Genomic DNA, 21,670 nt, shown 5'->3' with positions numbered 1-21,670 from the left:
ATGCTCATCTACCTATCTTGAGCAGCTATTAAGTAAGACTTCCTAGTTGACCAACCTAGAAAATAAACAAAAGAGAATATTACACTAGCTAGTGCTGACCTGTATGACCTACTTGGCTAGTTCTAAGAGAACGCTGAAAGTTGGTGACAAATTGTTTTACCCTAAAATATGGCGACCCGTCTGTTATGTAGGGCAACTCTGTGTCCTATCTCTGAACTTAAATCAGAATCGAATTGGATCAAACTGCGGCTTCATTCAGTGACCGATAAAACGATATCAACAACCTATCAAACCTTCTATCCGATTTGTTTTTAAACGACAGTTAAACTACCGATATTTTCTTTCAAATATCATTTCAGAATAAATGAGAATTGTGAAACTTAGATTCTCATTAGCAATAAAGTGTGCCATTATCAAAATAATAGTAATTTCCATAACAAAATAACACAAACAGGACCTGCCAACAAAACTAGCTATATAAACCAGCAATTGACCTGGTGTAAAAAGACAAAAGAGGCCAAATATGTAGCTCAGTAATTCAGTCATAGCTTATTTAAGAGTATATAGGCCACGGCCGCTTCTTCATACAAACGTAGTCCCCATTTTCCTCTCTGGATATTGACGTTATGGAAAATGTTTTTACATATTTTGATGAATATTAATTAATCATAGCTATATTCCAGTATGTTTGCCTTTTTCGATTTTTTTTTTGTTAGAATTAGGAGCGAAAAACAGATAACTAAATATTCGAAAAAATAAAACATAGAGACATTATTATGATTATTTTAAACTTTACTGCACATAAAAAGAGTACAACAGGCGGACTTAATGCCAATAGTCATTCTCTACCAGTCAACCATAAGGCAAAACAGAAAAACTTCAAGGCATAGGCATAGCGGTGGTTGATATGTAACAAAAGGTAATTTTTTTTTTAATAATGTTAATATCCAGAGAAGAAAATTTGGACTATGTTTGTATGAAAAAGCGATATTGGGGCGGCCGTGGTCTATCCTCATAACATTGCATACAAGTTTCCAACACCTAGTTTAATCAGACATGTCAACTAAAAAATACACATAAATAAAAACATTTTTATCTTCAGAAAGCTCATCAGGTCATCAGTCTTTATCCATTGTTTTAATGATTTTGATAAAGGTTTACATTTCCAAAATAAATTAATAACTCGTGACGCAAAAAAGTATTTACCGCCAGCGAGCAAAGGCAATCTAAACGATGTGCCCAAACCAAATCAATTTTGCTTCCGTTGCCAAGCCCAGTCCAAATTTCCAATTTGTGGATCCATCATCTTATTTACGCGGACGTGAATAAATTATTCTTTTATTGCGCCGGCGTGGCAGACGCCGATCATTGGTTTGACATTCAAACAGTCTAGCTAACTCATTGCAGCGGTGCATTCGCTTACCAACCAAATGCAATATAGTTGCACAGATATTGAGCAAATTCCAACTTAAATTCGAAAAGAAGAGAGCTTATTTTTGCTCGCTTTTCGAAGATCGCATCGGATACTGGTTCTTTTAGTAGATATAGTATATGTGGAATGAAATGACCGTACGTTTCGTATCCAAGGGCAAGGGTACAACGCGAATTTGTTGAGCGATTCATCTCAACATGGCGCGAGGTTAGTTATATTCGCGGTCAACCATTGTTCTGAACGATTCTTTTGAAAATATGTTTCAAGCGTGCACGAAATTTAGTTGATTAGAAAAAACCGCAGAACAGACGGTCGTTATTTTCAATGAGAAGTTTATTTTTAAGTGTGTCATTCTTCTTTTTGGTTTTTTTGTAGATGTCAAACGCCAGCTTGCTTGGGCTGCACGCTACACACTACGTAATTGGGATTGGTCAGTTTTTGGTAGTGATTTGAGAACAATGAACTGTAAGAATATTAAGAGTCTAAGAACGTATAACTCCTGATTGTTGTTTTTGAAGTGACAGTACTTGAGTAGGGAGAAGATATAGGTAGTAGATGGTTCTCGTTGCTCTTTGATATTAAAGATACAAGCTAACATCGAAGCCGACAGATTTATACGTCAGTAGAAGATACCGTTAGCAGGCATTAATCGTATCATCGACTTTGTAGACAGCTGTCAATCTATATTATAAGACAGTAGATCTCTAAAGGTACTCATCGATGAGTCATGCAAATTAATAAGTATGTGCTTGCTTTGAGATTTTAAAAGGATAGGTATTGCTAGTGTGATCAGTATAAAAAAACTTCGATTACATTACTGTTCTCCTCATTATTTTTCTCCTGTCAAAGTGTATTAGTTGACTTATTTGTATTCCCTCGATGTGGACGAGAGCACCACGGTGCATGCGTGTGCGTCGGCATTGAGTTTCTTAGTTCAGATAGCTGCAGCTGCAGGTCCACAAAACTTGAGTTTCTGGAAAAAAATATATATAAAAGCTACATGACTGAGCATTTAGAATATTAACATTTTCTTTCTTTGTTTCAGATATACACAATCAACGTTACTCGAGAATCGAATAAAACGCAATAACTAAGTTTATATTAAAACGCCTTATATTGCTAGGGTTCATTTAAAGTGGCCGGGACAGCCGGAAAAGTGGAGAACGTCACGGCCAACAGGAGCGCCGGGTTTACCCCGGTAACAGACAGGTTAGTATACAATTGTGATTTTTTTCAACCATAGATTATATTAGTGATATTGTAACTAGTGATAGCAATAAACAAAACCTACCAAGCAGCTCGACAAGTATCAAACGAGAAAAAAATCGGTAAAAGTTGAAGTATCTCACTAGAAGCTCTCTGACCCCAAACAGTTAAAAATTATAACCTTATGTAAAGATAAACCATGTGGCACTTAAAAATATCAGCTTTGATTTGACCTCAGCAAAATCAGGCTCATTATGGACCTGAAAAAGAAATTAATGTTTAAATTCCGCTCGGTTGAATATTTTTTCTTATTTTTGCAAACACAAAGGGCTTTGGAGAATGTATTTGTCTCATGTGTACTGTAAGTATTAACTCTCAACACATTGTTAAACTCTTCTAGCCAAACTAGTATGCAAATTTAGTTTTTTCCGTCGGCCAGATCTACAAAATCGTGCGCACCCCGACTAGATAATGAAGCCGATAGCGCCGAGCCACCAGTTAATTGACCACACTGTTTCAGCAAGTTATTCCTATCGACTAGGTTGGCTCTTTAGTCTCACACGAACTAGTATAAAGTGACGTGGCGCCGAGACGATCCAACGCGCTTGAAGTACGATTGCTGCAATTTCAAAAGATGCGCCAATATTTCCGTCAATATCTGTCAAATTGAGTGAAGATAATTTCCGTACACAGCGGGAGGAAGTTGATAACTCGCGAGATAAAATTGAAGAAGTTATAACATTATGTAATTTTATTTGAACTTCAAATTCAAGTCAAAATTTTCTACATTTTTTTATCTCGAGTTATCAACTTCTTCCCGCCTTGTACCAAATTGGAACAATAAGTAGGAATCGGATGAAAATAATATTACGCGCGTCAATATTATTTCGATCACATATTAAACTGGTTACTGCCGTTACTGGTATGAAACAAGCAAACGTTGCTTGCGAGCGGCGATGCGAATATCAGGAAAATCTCTCTTAGATACCTAGTTAAAGTAATACTTTGTTTCTTTCGTGATACTGCTGAAGATAGTGACTTAAAAAGCTATCTCTAAGAGACCATCAGCACGAGAACCGCGGTTTTTTTTTTTGCGCTGCAGAGACGGCTATTTTAACTGTCACGAGCACGAAACAGTAAGGAGTATGGGAATTTTCTTCTCCATTATTTATTGATAGTTTTCTGAAATTACAGATCCTTTCCACGTATGTATCTTGATGCCTAGAGAAACCACGAAGCCCCATGACCTTGAGGGCAACACCGTGATTTATCAGATTAAAATAAAATCTTCAAGGTCGATATACTGCTACTGAATATACATCCTCGTACTACAGATCTTGATAGATGATATGAAAAAAAATTAGAAATACCTAAATACTTATAGTTTTATAGTCTTAATCGCATAATCTAAAGATTTAGTAGGAATTTATAAAGTATAAAGATTTTAATCAAATTTCAAATAAAATAAATCACTGCTCGTGCGCATTAAAATTTCAATCCCCGCGGTTAAACTGACGTCACTGACATAATTTTAAACAATTCACTGTCTGAATCAAATGCAAATGACGATGCAATCTGTCAGATAAATTCATTCATCACGCCACGAACAATAGTTGCAAGAAGACATGCTAATGAACAAACTACCACGAACATTATGCATACGAGATTGACATTTAGCATACAAATGTACTAAATATTCTATGGAAACAGGATACTTTTTTATTTTTGCGACAGCAAAAGGTAAGTTTGTAGCGATTTACAATGCACTAAATCCACAAGGTGATTGACATTAACAAACAGTGACATCAATGTTACGATGGCTATTAAAATATGTGTGTGTTTTTGAAGAATGTTGTCAACTGCGATAGGCAACTCAAATACCTACGCAAACATAATACAACAGACAGAGTCGTCTCATTGTTTGGAATCCTAAAATCGAATGATATGATTCCTTACAATATAATATGTAGTCTAATTTTAACTCTGTAAGGGAGAATTAAAACAAGAAATATTAATTTGCTAATCCGCGAGAAAATAACGTGTAAGTCAATCAGTGCTAACCCGTTATACTTACTTGCGTATTTTTACATGCAATTAATGTTCCCACCCTTCCACCGCAAAAATAAATACGCAAATAAATATAACAATCAACCACCAAAATTACAAAACTCGACACGTGTTTCGCCTCTCTACGAGGCATCCTCAGGAGATGCTGGAGATGTTGACGGTCTGACACCCGACAACTGACCAACTGACTTGTCCTCTCTACAAGGCATCCTCAGGAGATGCTGGAGATGTTGACGGTCTGACATCCGACAACTGACCAACTGACTTGTCAGTTGTCGGGTGTTAGACCGTCAACATCTCCAGCATCTCCTGAGGATGCCTCGTAAAGAGGCGAAACACGTGTCGAGTTTTGTACTTTTGGTGGTTGGTTGTTATATTTATTTGCGTTTTAATTTAACTTTTTAAGATTTGTCGGCGCGCCTAATAAAGGCCTCGGGCGACCAGAAGGCTGGCCACTATTTCGCATACAGCGGGGAAATACGGCCAGCCTTCTAGGCACCTTGCCCATTGACGGCGATTTGGGACAAATTTTTTATCTTTAGTTTAAGTTCTTAGTAAGTTTTATTGTGTTTGTTTATTTCTTTGTTTTTGGATGTTAAAATTTAGTATCCAGAGAGACAGTTAGATTGAAACAACATCGTAGAAATTATTTCGAGTCTAAGTAATAATAATAAGTAAGTAGTCAAAATACAAAAACACAAAAAGTTGGTGGCCAAATAGAGTCTTAACCAATTTTACATCAACACTAAGAAATATTTGCTTGCGAAAACTAAAACTGTACAGTTTTGTTTTTGCAATCAACCTGTCCAGATGTTTTTAGTAGCTAGAGACGATTCAAGGTTGACTGTAAAACGGTTTTAACATGAAAGTGGCAAGAATCATGTCGAGGTCCGCGAACGAACGATTAAAATTTAAAATGTGGAACGACCGAAGACCGTATAATTGTGCTATGAATAAATCCGAGACTGTTTTTCTCGCGCAGTATTAAGTTTACTTACAGTGGTTGATGCTAACCGATCGGATCGAAAAATAGAATAAAGATGGCTGTAGTTTAATAGAAATTTGATTTAGGATATTTATTAATTAGGGGTGTGTAATGATTAAAATAATTATAATAAAATTATCATAATGCCTATTTTTATATATTTTGAACTAGTGTAAAGACATATTGTGTAATAGCTTTTGTTATATTGTATTTTAATATAACGTAATACCTTAACAACCCAAAATATTATTTTTATACGAGGTCGCAAATCTAACCTAACCTAACCCACAACCCACTCTTTGTTAGATATTCGTTTGTGTACACAAACGAATATCTAACAAACAGTTTTAACCTAACCTAACCCATTTTTCTTGAAGCCTTTTATTTCTATTGAGGTCCACATAATATAATTTTGTCTATGTAACAATTACGGCAGTGAATATTAGACGAAGTGTAAATATACCCTATAACCATTATACCTACCAAGAATAAATATGTATGTCCTTGATTAGGTAATATAGAAAGTAGTATGCCTTTTATCATGTTATCTAACATGAAGATATATCAAACTATAATATATGAAAAGTAATTATAAAAAATGTAGTGCATCCATTAATTAGTCCTTCTGGTTAATAGTAATTGGTTGAGTAAAATGTATAAAAAAATACATATACCATTTAAAGAGAAGAAGAGAATCAAGAGCATATGAACAAATTAATTTTGCTGGCAGACTTAGATTAGTCCCCAAAACTTGTATTATAAGATTAACTTACTACTTTTTAGATTTACGATTTTCAATGAAAAAGTTTTGTAATTCCATTAGTCAAAGGCAAAGGAGTTTTCCATAAGTAACATAGGGGCAAAACTGGCAAAACTTTAATGATTTGTTCGCGTGAAACTTTATTTATAGCCCTCTAGGTGTGTTGTGACTTGTGACGTCATCAGTAGGTATGTACAAAGGACACAAAATCACATATAAAGTTCAGAGTCCAGAGTCAAAAGAGTTACAGAAAGTGAAAGCAACGTACCTAATATATGACCAGTGTATTTGTGACAACTAGGTGACGATGTCACAGCTGCATTATCAAATTATGTAAGTTAAAAGACTATAAAGAAAAAAGTCGTAAAATTTTCCAGTTTGCATATCAAACCACTTATCATCATCACAGCGCTAGTCATGTGACAGCATTGTCACCGTGTCGAGTTAAACAGGAGCCTCGGGAAAATCTTTTTTTTTTTTTAATTTATTGAGAAACAAACAGTCTTAAAATAAACATATGAGCAACTTAGCTAATAGCTATGGATTGATTTCGTTATAGACCTATAGTTTCCTAATTTTAAATTATTCGATGTACAATTAAAAAAAAAAAAATAGTGTAAACTTATAGCGTACATAACAAAAGCGTAAATTTATATATAAAATATATATGTAGAGAACTGAGAAAATACTTAAATCATAGGTACCTATTATCAGGTTGCTGCAACTGTTAACCGTTATTTTAGAAAAGAATATACTGCTCTTTTAAAGAGGCCTAATGAATTATTGCAAAACAAATCTTGCCAAAATTCTATCCGTACCTACCTGAATAATCAGTTCTGCACCATAATCCATTATTCATTTTTAGGGTTTCGTAGTCCACTAGGAACCCTTATAGTTTCGCCATGTCCGTCTGTCTGTCCGTCCGCGGCTTTGCTCCGTGATCATTATTGCTAGAAAGCTGCAATTTGGCATGGATACATAAGTCATGGCCTTTTTGTACCATGGATCCAAAAAATATGAAAATAATCGTAATGCAAGAGCTTAATATATACTTTCAATTAAAACTATAGCAAACATGATCGGTTCAGCCGTTTTTGACTTATTGCAAAAAGATCTCTCTTCTTAATAAAAAGAGATACATACATACAAAGGGCGGCGTAGGTAATACTCCCTTATGCGTGTAATGTACTTACATAATACTAAATAATAGCCCCCGTTTACCTCATTCTGACAGCATGGTAACTACAGAGCTCTTGGCCGAATTTTATAACTTGTCGCAGTAATCTACCAAAAATACTCGACACGTTCATATTCATACCTACTGCATAAAACCTGCAACTCCTGCAAGAAAGTAATAAAATGGCTTTATAGCCGTTGTTACTAGCACTGATTGTAAGTACCTAGATATTAAGTATGTACGACGTTCGTGTCCTGAGAACATTTGGTTAGCCAATTAATAATAGGGTTATTACTTACTTACTGCTGTGGCGCGACGACCCAAAGTGGATCTTGGCCTCCGATACCAAAGGACGCCATGCTTCTCAATCCAAAGCCGTTTCTGTCCAATTGACAGCACTGAATTCGCTAAGGACTTTTTGCACTTCTTCCCTCCAGCTCTCAGCATTCATTTTTGGTGGAAGTTTGTATGGTAATGTACATCATCTTATTCTTATTTTTAGAAGTTACAGGGGGGGGGGGGACACATTTTACCACTTTGGAAATGTCTCTCGCGTAAACTATTCAGTTTAGAAAAAAAAATGATATTAGAAACCTCAATATCATTTTTGAAGACCTATCTATAGATAACCCACACGTATGGGTTAGATGAAAAAAAAAATTGAGATTCAGTTCTAAGTATGGGGCACCCCCAAAATTTATTGTTTTTTTTTTTTGTTTGAAAATCTTAATGCGGTTCATCTACTAACCAAGTTTTAACAGTACGAGTATAGTTCTTACCTATAGTTTCGGAAAAAAGTGGCTGTGACATACGGACGGACAGACAGACAGACATGACGAATCCATAAGGATTCCGTTTTTTGCCATTTGGCTACGGAACCCTAAAAATACTGGAAAGATGGCGGTTTGTGCCGAAACAAATCGCATGGCATTTAACGCGTAAGTATCCAGTTGATTATGATGATATTTTTACGTACCTAATTGTTAACACAGAAATCCAAATCTTCGTCAGCCGCCATTACTTATGCATGTTGCCAGTAAAATGAATCATTTTTTTCTCCAAATAAGGCATAAAGTTTATATTCTAAAATAAATACTATTAAATTATATTTTTCATTATTTCATTTCAAAGTAGGTATGTCTATACCGAACAGAGTCGGCTCGTAGGTACCTCACTTTTTGTAAATAAGCATACTTAGAAATTTATTCGAGTGTAGTATCTTTTGCACATTTGTAAAATAAAGTAGTAATTAATTTAAACCTTATTGCCCAAAATCAGGCGTGGCTTACCCCGCGATTTCGTCGCGCCGCTCCAAATTACAGGTCCACGTCCACACCAATTTTGATAAAACTGCCGATTGTATTACTGCCTTACTGCGGCAGTAATGTCGCCCTGCAATACTGCTACTGACTGTGATATTACTGCCGCAATGTCAATATTTCTGGCAGAGACATCTATTTTGACACTTGCAACAATAAGGCTGTCGCACTGCAATACTGCTGCCGACTCCAATATTACAGCCGCAAATGTCATCGATTTTGACATTTTCAACAGTAACTATTAAGGCAGTAATGTCGCGCTACAATACTTGCACCGACTGCATTACTGCCACAAAGCTTTAGCTATACTACAATCACCCTCAAATTATAAGGGTTCATTGTGACAATGCAACACAAACTTCCAAATTATTGATAATAAAGTATAAGAATGTTGTCAAAATACCCCTACTCTGACGGGAATAAATAAATACTAGCAACATATTTTTGTGTACATGTATGCGTTGCTGAGCGTATGACACGAGCATCGCACGCACACATCGATTGTGTTTCGGCTTCACTTTTGGCGGATTAGCCGCATGGGGACTAGGCGTCAGTGTTAAAAAGGTTCATCGTGACTTTTCACATTTGGCTATTCTCAAAGTCTGAATTCTCAATATATATGAGCCGTTAGTGAATTACGGCTACGTAAGTTCTGATGAATGATAGGGTTTTACTGATGAAAGCCGTGATATTGATCTTTATTAAATAAGTGCCTAATGGTAACATATTACACGCGACGTCCGCAATTGTTGGTCGTGATTTAAGCAATAAATCAAAATATTGAGCACGGTCGTAAAGGACAATCGTAACTTGCCGCAATCAGTGTCACTTTTATCAAACTGTTTATTACATGAAATTATGTAATACTAAGAAGACTTGTTTCTTAGTAAGCGTGGCTAACATTAAAGATTTATTAAGATAAATAAATTCAGTTCAACGGACTATATATTATTTAGAGTCCTAATGATTTAAAGTGTTTAAGTGACATAATTTTTCAAGCTTCATTATTAAAACAGCTCTAATTAGACATGATGCCAGATCAAATTAAGGTCAGTTGAGCAAATGATACGCCTATTATTTTATTATCTGAAAATTAGTCCACCATTTGTACCTATCTTAATTTTCAACAATACATTATCTCAAAAAGTAATTGATTTGTTTTTCTTGAAAATAAAGTTGGCAACATGCCTCGACATTTTTTTTCTGTTTGGCGTACTTCCGTCGTATTTTCATGATAATTAAGAGTAATCACGATAAAGTTGTCCACTCAAGAGCTAAAATAAGAAAATAAATCGATAGAGAGTAAAAGTCTCCTTGTCGATTGTTTCATCATTATAGCAGATGACGTCTCTTGGAGGGGTTTAGACCTAGTAATAAGAATAACGCAAAGATAGAATCTGATTTACAATCAGCAAGATTTTTTTAAAATTGAAAATTGGAAGATTTTAAGATATACATACTGTCAAAGGAAAAAGGAATATGGATGTTTTGTCTAAACTTTGTTGACTAATATAGTCTAAAACTCAAATAACTATGTAGTTGTAGCACCAACGGCATACTTATGATCTCTGATCCATCATATACTATTTGTGTTAATGGCACATTGTTCCGCAGCGAAACCAAGCGATAAAGGTGTGTGGGAGTTGCAGGGTTGATCATTCAGAGCTCCTGGCAAGGAAGCACTGTAGGTGCACCACATAAATCATTGCATAACCTGATAGCGAAGCCAGCCTTGCTGTTATCATTTCCCGGGCCGATATGTTGGGCGACCTTTGCATTCGCCGCTTGGAAACTAGGTCGTCGGCTTCTGACCTTTTTGTTTGTATCACAGCGGATTAAAATAGACAAGCGATCTAGCCCGAACGCAGTCGGAAACTGGCGAGCGACCGCGCTATTTCGGAAGCAGTTGCATGTTGCGAGGCCTAGAGTTTAGCTATGTACCTACCTAGATTAGAGGTCATTGTAGATGTGCAGTACCACTCATGCAACAGATATAGCTTAGCCAACGAATCATACTGCGCTCTTCGTACGCAAGTATTACCGATTCACAAAAGACAGTGAACACTGTATTGTTTACCCACAGTCCCACACTGACCGGCTGACTAAAATGCATGATTTGACTTACTATACTAAAGCATATTTCTTGACTAAATGAGTTTTAACAGTCTGAGGTTGTTGTAGCAAATTTATGCAATCTTCACTTGGAATTTACCCAATAGTTGAGTCGTTTGTTAAGTGATCCGATATTTTTTGTATGTTAATGAGTGTATACCACCACCACCGACATGGCTTACAGTCAGCATCAATACAATAACGTATGAAACGCCCCAAATATATCTGCCACCGTCGAATACTTTTCGATTAGACATCTCGATAGTTCTCGTTCAAAAGTGTCTACAGCAGTTAAATTGTTCCGTATCTCTTGAGGCATAGTCTGATACGCTACTTTTGACGCTGACTGTATAAACACACAAATAACTACTTCTTCTAGAAAGTACATTTAAAATATATTTTGCTGTACACGTTTCCGATCGCATTAGAAACATTATTAATTAATATACTCCATTACATAAGAAGAGCCTACTAACGATGACATTTGCTGTTAGCGTCCTCCGAGATTGTATCTCTCTGAATGATTCTCTTGATTACCCATATCGTCTTTCTAAGAAACAACTATCATTACGGCCGATACCAACCCGTCTATCTAAGCTTGTGCGATTGAAAGGTAGTTTATTTACCAATGTTTCCGTTTATTATTCAATCTCGGTTTGTATCTGACTTTACTGATTTTCATCTAAGATTTATAGTTTAGAGATTACGACGCACACAATGGCAAAGTTTATATCCAAAAATCTCTTCGTTACATATTATCCTAACTAGTCCACTAGCTTACAAATATAACCTAATTATTTGGCATTATTTCAATTATATTAAATATTCATAACTCAGAAGAATGACCAACTCATGAATAAATGGCCTACCGGGGTGCAAATTAATAAATTAGCTTTGCAAAATATCAAGGTTACAGCGGTGAATCTATTTCATAGGACCGATAACAAATAACTATCTACTAAAAATAGATCAGAGTAAAATTTATTTTATTACAATCCCTATACTGTTTCTATTACAAACTTAAATCACCCCAGAGACTTGATTACCATACAAAACCTACCACAACGTCCGTATTCCATATTGTGTCATATTGATGTTAAATCGGGCCGTGTATTCTTATTGTTAGCTTGGACAATCCGCGTTCCTGGCCTAACCAATGTTACCTGACCTCAAGTAAATTGTCACGTTTTAAGAAAATCCCAATCGTAACTTATGGAACCGTTAACCAAATATATATGAAAACGATGCCGTGACGTTACGTCGTATCAATTGCGATGCATTTTAATTTTTCCATTAGCGTTTGTCGATAAACGATTCTGGTCTTGGCTATGGTCACCGTTCCGCCTATTAAGCCCTGGCATCTTTTTTATCAACTTGACAATTGAAACCACACACTGATAATTTTCTGTACAACTCTGGGTCCTGTACAATTCTTTGGACATCATTATGCTATGTACTGCTGCGCCAGCTATCGTCCAGTGCATCGTGAATGTCTCGACGGATGACTGAATATCGACGACTTACTGTTAGGTATATATATCTGAAACACTTGACGTTGGCAAAGTGCTCTGGTAGCAGAGAAGCTATTATTACGAATAAAAAAAAATCTGGGTCCGTAAGTAATGGCGATCCATTGCATGAATGTTTAGTTGTTGGAGCGGAAATGTACGGTGAATTGTTAATGTGAGACACAACTGTCAGAGTGCTGAAACAGGGGCCTGGACTTGCCCGTACTCGGGAAGCGATGGGAACAGGAACCCAGGCCGTCATAGCGGGATGTGAATGTGACCCACTTTCCTTACCCAGCTACGAGCCAATCTGCAATTAAAAACTGAAACACAACTACGGCAATGACAGTTTTATTGTTTACAATCGTTCTGAACCGTTATTGGCTGAAATTTCAGGGTTTATTTGGCGAATTTCATTGTATATCCAGTAACGAAAGCTTAACTTTTCGAAAAGCAAACGAGTCAAACGCATTGCGTTGATCGCATACGTTTAACGCTGCGATATCCGCACAAAACAACCGAGCGCTTTAGATCTATTATGCAAGTAGCGATTCATTTCTATAATCAGAAACCTTGTTTACTAATCCCCTCCCTTCCAGCATATCAAAGCTTCGTGTGAACTCAAAATTTCTCATCTAGCGCCAGCTATTGACCGCAGAAGTTCAAAGTTAATAGCAAACCGTTCGCGTATCAAATTACTGGCGGTACCTGGCGGAAAATTAGGACATGTTGATACTCGCTCGAGAAATGAGATTAATACCGCAGTAAAGCGACACACAGTTTGTTACCAAATTAATACTTGAGAGCATTATTGGTAGCGTCCTCTGTCAAAATTAGTCGCATGATTAAATTAATCATTGATATTAGTTCAAAAAGGAGTCCTTTAGCTTAACCTTAACTCCCTTCGGTCGTATTTTAATTTATCGCCACTCGTTGCGAATTCCTAGTTTTCGCAATTGAATTGTTATATACAGGTTGTTCCTTTGGTCACCTGCAATAATTTATGGGGTGAATATATAGCAACTTTTACTATGTGACCAACCAAGAAATCGCGAAAAAAAGTTACTCTCCTATAGAAAATGTCAAGCCAATTTTTTTTCGCTATTTCATGGTTGGTCCCATAGCCACTCACTTGCTTCATATTTTTCAGTGACTTCTATTATTATAATAAAATAAGGGCGACAGCTGGTAACTACAGTTACCAAAAGCAATAAGATTTGCTCAGTATCACCTATATATTCATCCCGTAAATTATTGCAGGTGACTAAATAAATACTTATTGTAATCGCTCCGATCATTTTTTCTACCCTACTGTTCGTTACACTAACGTGTTAATATCACGTAAGGAACGTTTGAATCGTAATTTTCCCCATTACGCTCCAAAAGGTTTTCGTAAACATTCATGCTCGTTTTATTTAAATCTAACCCTTAATAAAGTTGTTCTTGGTAATCTGTCTCTATACTAACACCGACGCTGTAATTAACGCTTTATATTTCGGGCTTTTATCTCTAGATTCATTTATCAAGTTACTTACTCGCGATACATTATTTACCACATGGTTTTGTATGTGACAGACAGTAGTCCGTATACATATTTATGACCTTAACCCTGGCTATATCTTTATGCTTAATAATTATTCTCAGGTACTCTTAAATCTATTTATTATCTTTAAGTTCTGCTTTACGTTAAAATAATATTCAAAATCCCTTCCCACAACCCTCCTTTCATAGTGGACCCCTATCCATTCATCAGTTTCCCAGAATTCTCAACAAAAAGCTGTTAGCAGTCAATCAATCTATAAATATTTTATTTTTATTTTATTTTATTTATTCAGGATTACAACAGCTTATAATAATTACATGTGCAATTTTAAATTTTAAGTGTATAAAGCCAATTACAGTAATCCACAAGGTCAAATCTTGATATAAGTAAATAGTTAAGAAGGTAGTTACAGAATAGTAGGTATACATTAGTGAACATGATTGAGCACTTACTGAGACACAATTAGCTAAACAAATATATAAAAGAACCTTTTTTTTTACTCTGATTAATTATTGAATTGAATATTGAGGTAGGCAATACATTATAAAACAATATTTCAATATTATGTGTAAGCTAGGTCTAGAACCAGTACGGATATTTATGTCTACATATATATAGGAGTGTGTGTGTGTGTGTGTGTGTGTGTATGTAATTACATAATTTTAATTAGTTATATAATAAGTTGATTAAGATACCATGAGTAGAAACGCTCATTTATACCATAGCAAGTTACCGATACAATGCATTCTACTGATTACCCCGGCTAGCAGCTGATACAACCTTTATTATTTTAGATTTGAATAAGTGTTTGGATCCGAGAAACAAATCGATATCTTTGAACTTACTATTGTAAATTTTTGAGATGCGTGCAAAGACAGAGTTTTTACCATATTTGGTAGAATGGTAAGGTATGTTTAATAATGCTGTATGTCTTGTGCGACGTAAGGGTGTTCGTAGGGAAATGAAGTTAAGAATTTCAGAACAATCCAAACGTCCACGAATGATATCAAAAAGTAACCCCATATCCAGCAGGAGACGTCGATCCTCCAGCGAAAGTAAACCATAAGCTTTACATTTCTCCTTATACGAAGTATGCATAGCAATTTTCATACATTTGTAGTTCATATGTTTAACAAACTTTCTTTGTATGCGTTCAATGCGATCTTTATATATAGAGTAACATGGAGACCAAATAGGACTGGCATATTCAAGTATACTGCGAACATAAGCATTAAATACAACTTGTAACGTAAGTGGAGATCTAAAAGGACTACATGTGCGGATAACAAAGCCAAGATTACGGTAAGCTTTAGTCACAATTGTGTCTATGTGGCTTGAAAATAACATTTTGCTATCGAAGTAAACTCCTAAATCGCGAACTAAATACACCCTTTCTATTTGTACATTATTAAAATGATATGAGAATTCGATAGGGTTTTTTTTTCTGGTAAAACTTATTGTTTGGCATTTCTCGATACTAATATTTATTCTATTTGCAGTGTAATAATCCAATAGGCTATACAAGTCGTTTTGTAAAAGTTTGCAATCATCGACTGACCGCACGCGTAGGAAAATCTTTTTATCATCCGCGTATAACAGATGTTTAGAGTGTTTTATTACTTGGCCTATGTCATAAATGTAGGCGTTGTAGAAAAGAGGGCCCAAGTGCGACCCTTGGGGCACCCCAGAGGGAATAGAAATATAGTTAGACCTGAATCCACCTACAACAACAGCTTGGGAACGATTACTTAGGTAAGAACTTACCCAACGAAGAAGGTCGCCGTGGATCCCTAGGTTATTTAACTTGTGGAGGAGGATGTCGTGATCTACACGATCAAATGCTTTTTCAAAATCCGTGTAGACCACGTCAACCTGACCGCCATTTTCCATTTCGGAAAGAACGAAATTGGAGAACAGAGCAAGATTGGTAACGGTAGAACGACCACGAAGAAAACCATGCTGAGAATCGGGGATACCGCGTTTTATAACGGGGCAAATTATATCGAAGATTAACTTTTCAAAGAGTTTACTAATAGAATTAAGAATCGATATAGGTCGGTAGTTAGTGATTAAAGATTTCGACCCTTTTTTATGAACGGGAACAATTTGAGCTTGTTTCCACTTTGTAGGGAATACACACTCCTTTAGTGATCTACGAAAAAGCAATGTAATAGGTAAGGCAAGACTTTTAGCACATGATGCCAAGAATATTGATGGTATGCCATCGCAGCCGGCACCCTTATCTTTGTTTAGTGAACTTAGTAACTTTAATACGACAGGTTCAGAGACGTTCACAGAGCTAACAATTTCATCACTTGTGTATGGATTGGGGGGCCGATAGCAGTGAGTACTAGAGTTACATGGAGGTACAAATACGCTTTCAAAGAATTTGTTAAAGGCATTGCAAATATCTTGACCATCTGTTATTTCAGTGTTGCCAATTGTAAATTTATTGGGGTAGTTAGATCCACCCCTTTTAGATTTTACGTAACTCCAAAAATGTTTAGGAGAATGTTTTATTAACCTCTCAGTATTAGATTTAAAATTATCAAAGCATTGAGCCTGCACCCGTTTTTGCCTACTTCTAAGGAGACAGAATTCATCGTAATCACGAGGATTACCATACTTTTTCCACTTTTTGTGTACTTTCATTTTTTCATTAATAATTTTGTGCAGTGCAGGACTATACCACTGAGGGGATAATTTTCGCTTAGGTCGCTTGATTAATGGTATATGTAAGTGAAAACATTTGTATAAAATATTGTAAAATAAATCCACCGCATCATCAACGTTGGCAGCATTTAAAATAACGCTCCAGTCAATTGATATTAAATAATCGTTAATTACTTTGTAATCACATTTGTAAAAATTTAAATATGGTTGTATTTTTTCGCGTAAAGGCAAAGTGTGTAGGTCTAAAACAGAAATATTTAACGATGGGTGATATTTGTCTTCTTTGATTATTGGTAGTGCGCATCTAGATATAGTACAAGGTAAGTTGCTAAAACATAAATCAAGATACTTGCCTTCAGAATTACTAATAAAGTTATATTGTGTTAAACCTAGAAAATAAATTTGATCGACATATTCCAAGGCAGCATCTTTTAATAAACAAGTATCAGAGCTGAGCGTATATTCGCAGTTATTACTCCACAAAAGACAAGTTAAATTAAAGTCCCCAATTAATATATAATTATCCGACGGGTGAGTATTTAAAATGCATTCCATATTATCTTTAATAGTGTTTAGGTATATTGGTTGCTCATTACGGTCCGGGGGAACATATGCGATAACAATGTGCAAGTTACCTGTGGAGTTTATTTTATGAGAGGGAATCGTGATACAAAGTGACTCGGTAGACGCTGCATTCCAATCGTTACATAATTCCGCACCGAGCTCCCTCCGCGCGCAAATCATCACGCCACCGCCCGTTTTTTTATTTGTTAGTAAAAGATTTCGATCCTGACGAAATACTGTGTACCTATTATCGCAGAGTTCGCTGTCTAATATATCGTCTTGCAACCATGTTTCGGAAAATAATAATATATCATAGTCATTGAGCAATATATTGTTATATAAATCAAGGCATTTAGTGCGGAGGCCGCGTACATTTTGATATAAAAAGGAAAGGTTTCTATGTGAGATATTGTTATTAGGTATCACTTTGAATACGCATAATAAGAATTCCAAGTGCAATCTGGGTGCGTAAGGATATTATTATCAGTAAAAATATAATGGGGTCACGTGAACAATGCATTAATAACAAAAAGAGAGCGCTTACATACTCAGTACCATGTAAATTAAGGCGTAAAATATATATAGTGAGGAATGTAAACAATGTGTGTGTGCGTGTGAATGTGTAAAAATATGATAAACGCGTACTAGTTCTACACTTTAAAGAACAATTAGCATATCTAAACCTACTCAGTTTTGTGTTAAAATAAATACCAGTGTTATAAGTTAGCACTATGAGCGGTAACAAAATCATTTGATTTTTTCTAGGTCTTTGTAATCTTGTATATTTATCAATGGCGCATTGTCGTTTTTTCGAACAAAAATCTTCCCGTTCCTCACCCACACATGCTGAAAGTCAGATTTTGACACAATGTCACGGGTCTTTTTGTAAAGTTTTTTGAAAAATGGGGCTAGGTGTTCATTTACAAAGATTTTCCTCGGTTTTTCAAGTGATGTTATTCCGATGTCCGTTGTGGAGATACCCTTCTTTTTTCGGATGGCTGATATGATGGTGTCCTTTAATAATTGTGTCCTTAATTTCGCGATGATGTTTTTTGGGACGTTAGGTAAGTATGTGGGAACGCGGTGAATGTGGATAATGTCGTCCTTTGAGATGGCTACACCCAGGACATTGCAAATGGCGAGTAGGTAAGCAGGAAGATCCTCATTATTTTTTTCTGGGATTCCACCGATTTCCAGGTTGTTCATTCGTTCCCTTTGTTGGGAGATATTGAGCTCCATTTTTAATCCAGCAATATGAGATTTACAATCAGCTAATTCCATGTCAATATCGTTGTTGGTAATCTTTGTTGACAACGATTCAACTTTGAGTACTAAATCATCCTGGGATTTCGAGTGAAATTCCATAGATTTAGTCAGTTCAGTTAGTTCAGATTTGAATTTCTCATGCTCCGAACTCATTGAGGTTAGTTTTGAGGAAATTGTTTTCACTTGGTCTTTAATCTCCACGAGATCCGACCTCACGGTGCATTTGAATTCATCATTAGCTGTTTTGAAGTCTTTTAAAAATGTTGACATTTCAGTTCTGATTTGAGAGATTTCTTGAGTTAATTCGCAATCTAAGGCAGAAATCTTCCTTTTACGCAACGTTATATTTTGTGGGTCGGACGTCGAGTCGAATGTGGATAGATCTGGGTTAGAACCAGTTATATTAGACCCGTGGCGCGGTACTTGAGGGGAGCGCGGTTCGCCCATCTTGAGAGTGGTTGTTGAGTCGTTCGAAAGAGGTGCAGAAGCGAGATGAAGAACACAACTGTATGTACCGAGCAGCCGCACGTTATCGCTAGTTGCACTTATTGTTGATAGAATAGCGTAAGTCACAGCACAATGCGAAGCACTTTAAACTACAGATCACTTGCTTTAAGGTCGCTATTAGTAACACGTTCAAAATATAAATTTATTAATATTGTAGAAAACGACTGACACACGTCCAACTCGATCGAGCGGTGCGCGCAGAAAAATGATAACACAACATAAATATATTACAGTCTATCCCAGGGCTTGTTGACTTTAAGTTTCAGAACAGGCGTATACAAATGATACTATAAAAGTGGGAAGGGTACATAAGGTGTACCTTTAACCTTAGGGTTTTAAATGCATAATTCAGTCGTGTTCAGTTGGATTTAGTCGTGTGTATAGACATATACTCGTAATTATACTAAGTACTGAATCTTTGTCAATCATTATTCTGCGATTATTGACTTCTTCGGTATACCTAACAAAACGATGGATTTCAATACGAGAAATATGTCGCGTACGATCTTTTGCCAAAGAAAGACTTTGGTTCATCGGGTTGGATAGTGGAATAGCGGATATTCGGATCAAGCCCTGGCTGTTACTCCCATCGCGTCACCTCATCGTCAGCCCTGGTATAAGAATGATCCCTGATTAGGCATATAAATAATGGCCCTCAAGCTCACATTATACTGGATTGCCGAAAACGAGACTCGTCCATCCTCGAGCAATATTCGGAACCGGCCTTATCGAAGCGAATTCGACATCGGCACTCATCCGTGAATGTCGCAAATCTGACTGTCATGTCACATGTCCGCTCGGCTGGCAACCGGCACAATGATATACCTAACGAGTCTCATCCCTTTTTGGTCGGCTAGTTATTATCGTCCGTTACATTTTATTTTTTTGTTTTCGTTTTTCGCACATTTACCATTTTGATCATATTAGCCAAAAGACGTCCATTCCTGAGTCTCCCCCAGGTTCTCAACAACAAGCCGTCATCTACTCCTCTTATCTTGGACCAAGCTCCACCTTGAAACTTGTCGGGCCTTCTTCGGCTGCTACTCACCACGGCTGCTACTACGATATGCTTTTGTTGGCACCGGATGACGTATTTGACTGCCAATTTTAGCGCAAATACGTAATTTTCCTTATTTCAGCCTAATGACAGCTTTAATTTATTCGACAGTTTCCGCAATCCTCGTAGGCACTTAATTTGTTATAATTACATACATGTGACTATGTGAGTATTTATGAATGATAATTCTAATATTGTTTTGGATATTTTTATAAATAACCCGACCAAAAGTCATCCTTTGAATAAAAGTATGTTAAAGTGACATATGAGCCAGAACTATTTAGCCATGCACATAACCCTCCAATATTAATTTAAGTTCATGGAATATGCACATAATGTATTTATATTAGCAATTTTATACAGTAGTACAGAATGAGTTTAGTTTTCTGTTATTTTTATGAACATTTTATTATAATCTTTTGGAATAATCATATATGAAATTAAACATGCAAATGCAAATACTGCACCTGTTTATTTTTACGACTCGGTTAGAACAATAACCTAGCTCGTGTGTTTGTTTTAAAATAACGTCGGTAGATGCCACTAGTTAGTATACCTCGTAACGAAGTCCTTGACTAAAGACTGACTCACAGTGCTATTTCGTATTATCTAAGAATACATCGAAAACTGCACATTATTGCTACCGTAAGATGATGCTAAAAGTTCGATGACCCGTTGATCTTGTAAATAACAAATGACGGATGGGAACAAAGGAAGTGATATGTCACTGGCGACAAAAACAAACTTGAGAGCGCTTGGCAAAAAAGTGAATACTGATTGTTTGTGAAAATTTTGGAATTGGAATGTATAATATCTACCAATTGTAATAAGAATTGACTAAAATTCTTAAGTGTGTTTTACAATTTGGTGTAGGTTAATTTTCTGTTGTAAAATTCGCACATCAATTTACCAGAACTTTTTGGAATGGAGTATTTTTTAGCTAGATGCGTTTATTGAAAATATTATGGTATCATCAAATAGTAGCTGAGGATGCATCCGGAACGACGCCGAGATGAAAAAGAGTTATTAATGATTGGAAACTCTCTGATAGATAAACTTTTAAAAAATATGTTTAAACAAAGAAATTCTATGAATACGTTGTAGCAAAATGTAAAACAAAAAGCTAATTACTTATACTTACATAGCTTTCCAGAAGCAACTTTGAAACTATCGTGGCAGGAGAACATCTACATTATCCGACTTCTTAATTACAAACCGGCGAGATTCCAGACAACTATCCAACTTGTATTAAACTAGTCTGCATCTGCTGAGATTTCCCGTCGAACCAAGGTTAACTTCAGTCTTTATCCGATTTGCGGGTACGAAGGTTGGATTGTGTAAAGCTGATTATACACGTTCCGGTATGACAAAGATATCAATTTGAAGGTTTCCATCACACTTGCTCAAAACAATCTTATTTCATGCAGGTGTATTGAAGGACAAAAGCCTATATTGTTCCTGTGGGAATTATGGATTGTGAAAAACAAAGTAGCG

General features: G+C 36.1%; 3 protein-coding genes across 3 annotated transcripts in view; 1 reads left to right on the top strand and 2 right to left on the bottom strand.

Annotated features, from left to right (window-relative positions):
• Positions 1-14,309, bottom strand: part of LOC133521466 (uncharacterized) — a 520,259-nt gene extending 505,950 nt beyond the window's left edge. Inside the window, exon 1 of the mRNA XM_061856440.1 lies at positions 11,973-14,309. The gene's annotated coding sequence lies outside the window, so the exon portion shown is untranslated. The remainder of the gene's footprint in view (positions 1-11,972) is intronic.
• LOC133521460 (ecdysone receptor) overlaps positions 1-21,670 on the top strand; it is a 378,815-nt gene that overhangs the window by 29,037 nt on the left and 328,108 nt on the right. The window contains exon 2 of the mRNA XM_061856429.1: positions 2,478-2,641. The gene's annotated coding sequence lies outside the window, so the exon portion shown is untranslated. The remainder of the gene's footprint in view (positions 1-2,477; positions 2,642-21,670) is intronic.
• Positions 18,094-19,059, bottom strand: LOC133521001 (uncharacterized). The gene has a single exon (XM_061855723.1). It carries the CDS (start codon positions 19,057-19,059, stop codon positions 18,094-18,096), a length of 966 nt encoding a protein of 321 aa, XP_061711707.1.

Source organism: Cydia pomonella, chromosome 9 (assembly GCF_033807575.1).
Source record: "Cydia pomonella isolate Wapato2018A chromosome 9, ilCydPomo1, whole genome shotgun sequence".
In the NCBI taxonomy this organism is placed as follows: Eukaryota; Metazoa; Arthropoda; class Insecta; order Lepidoptera; family Tortricidae; genus Cydia; species Cydia pomonella.
This window is presented reverse-complemented; position numbering and strand designations above follow the sequence as displayed.

Coding starts and splice junctions, on each gene's coding strand:
- LOC133521001 (XM_061855723.1), bottom strand. CDS start 19,059: ATGGGCGAACCGCGCTCCCCTCAAGTACCGCGCCACGGGTCTAATATA.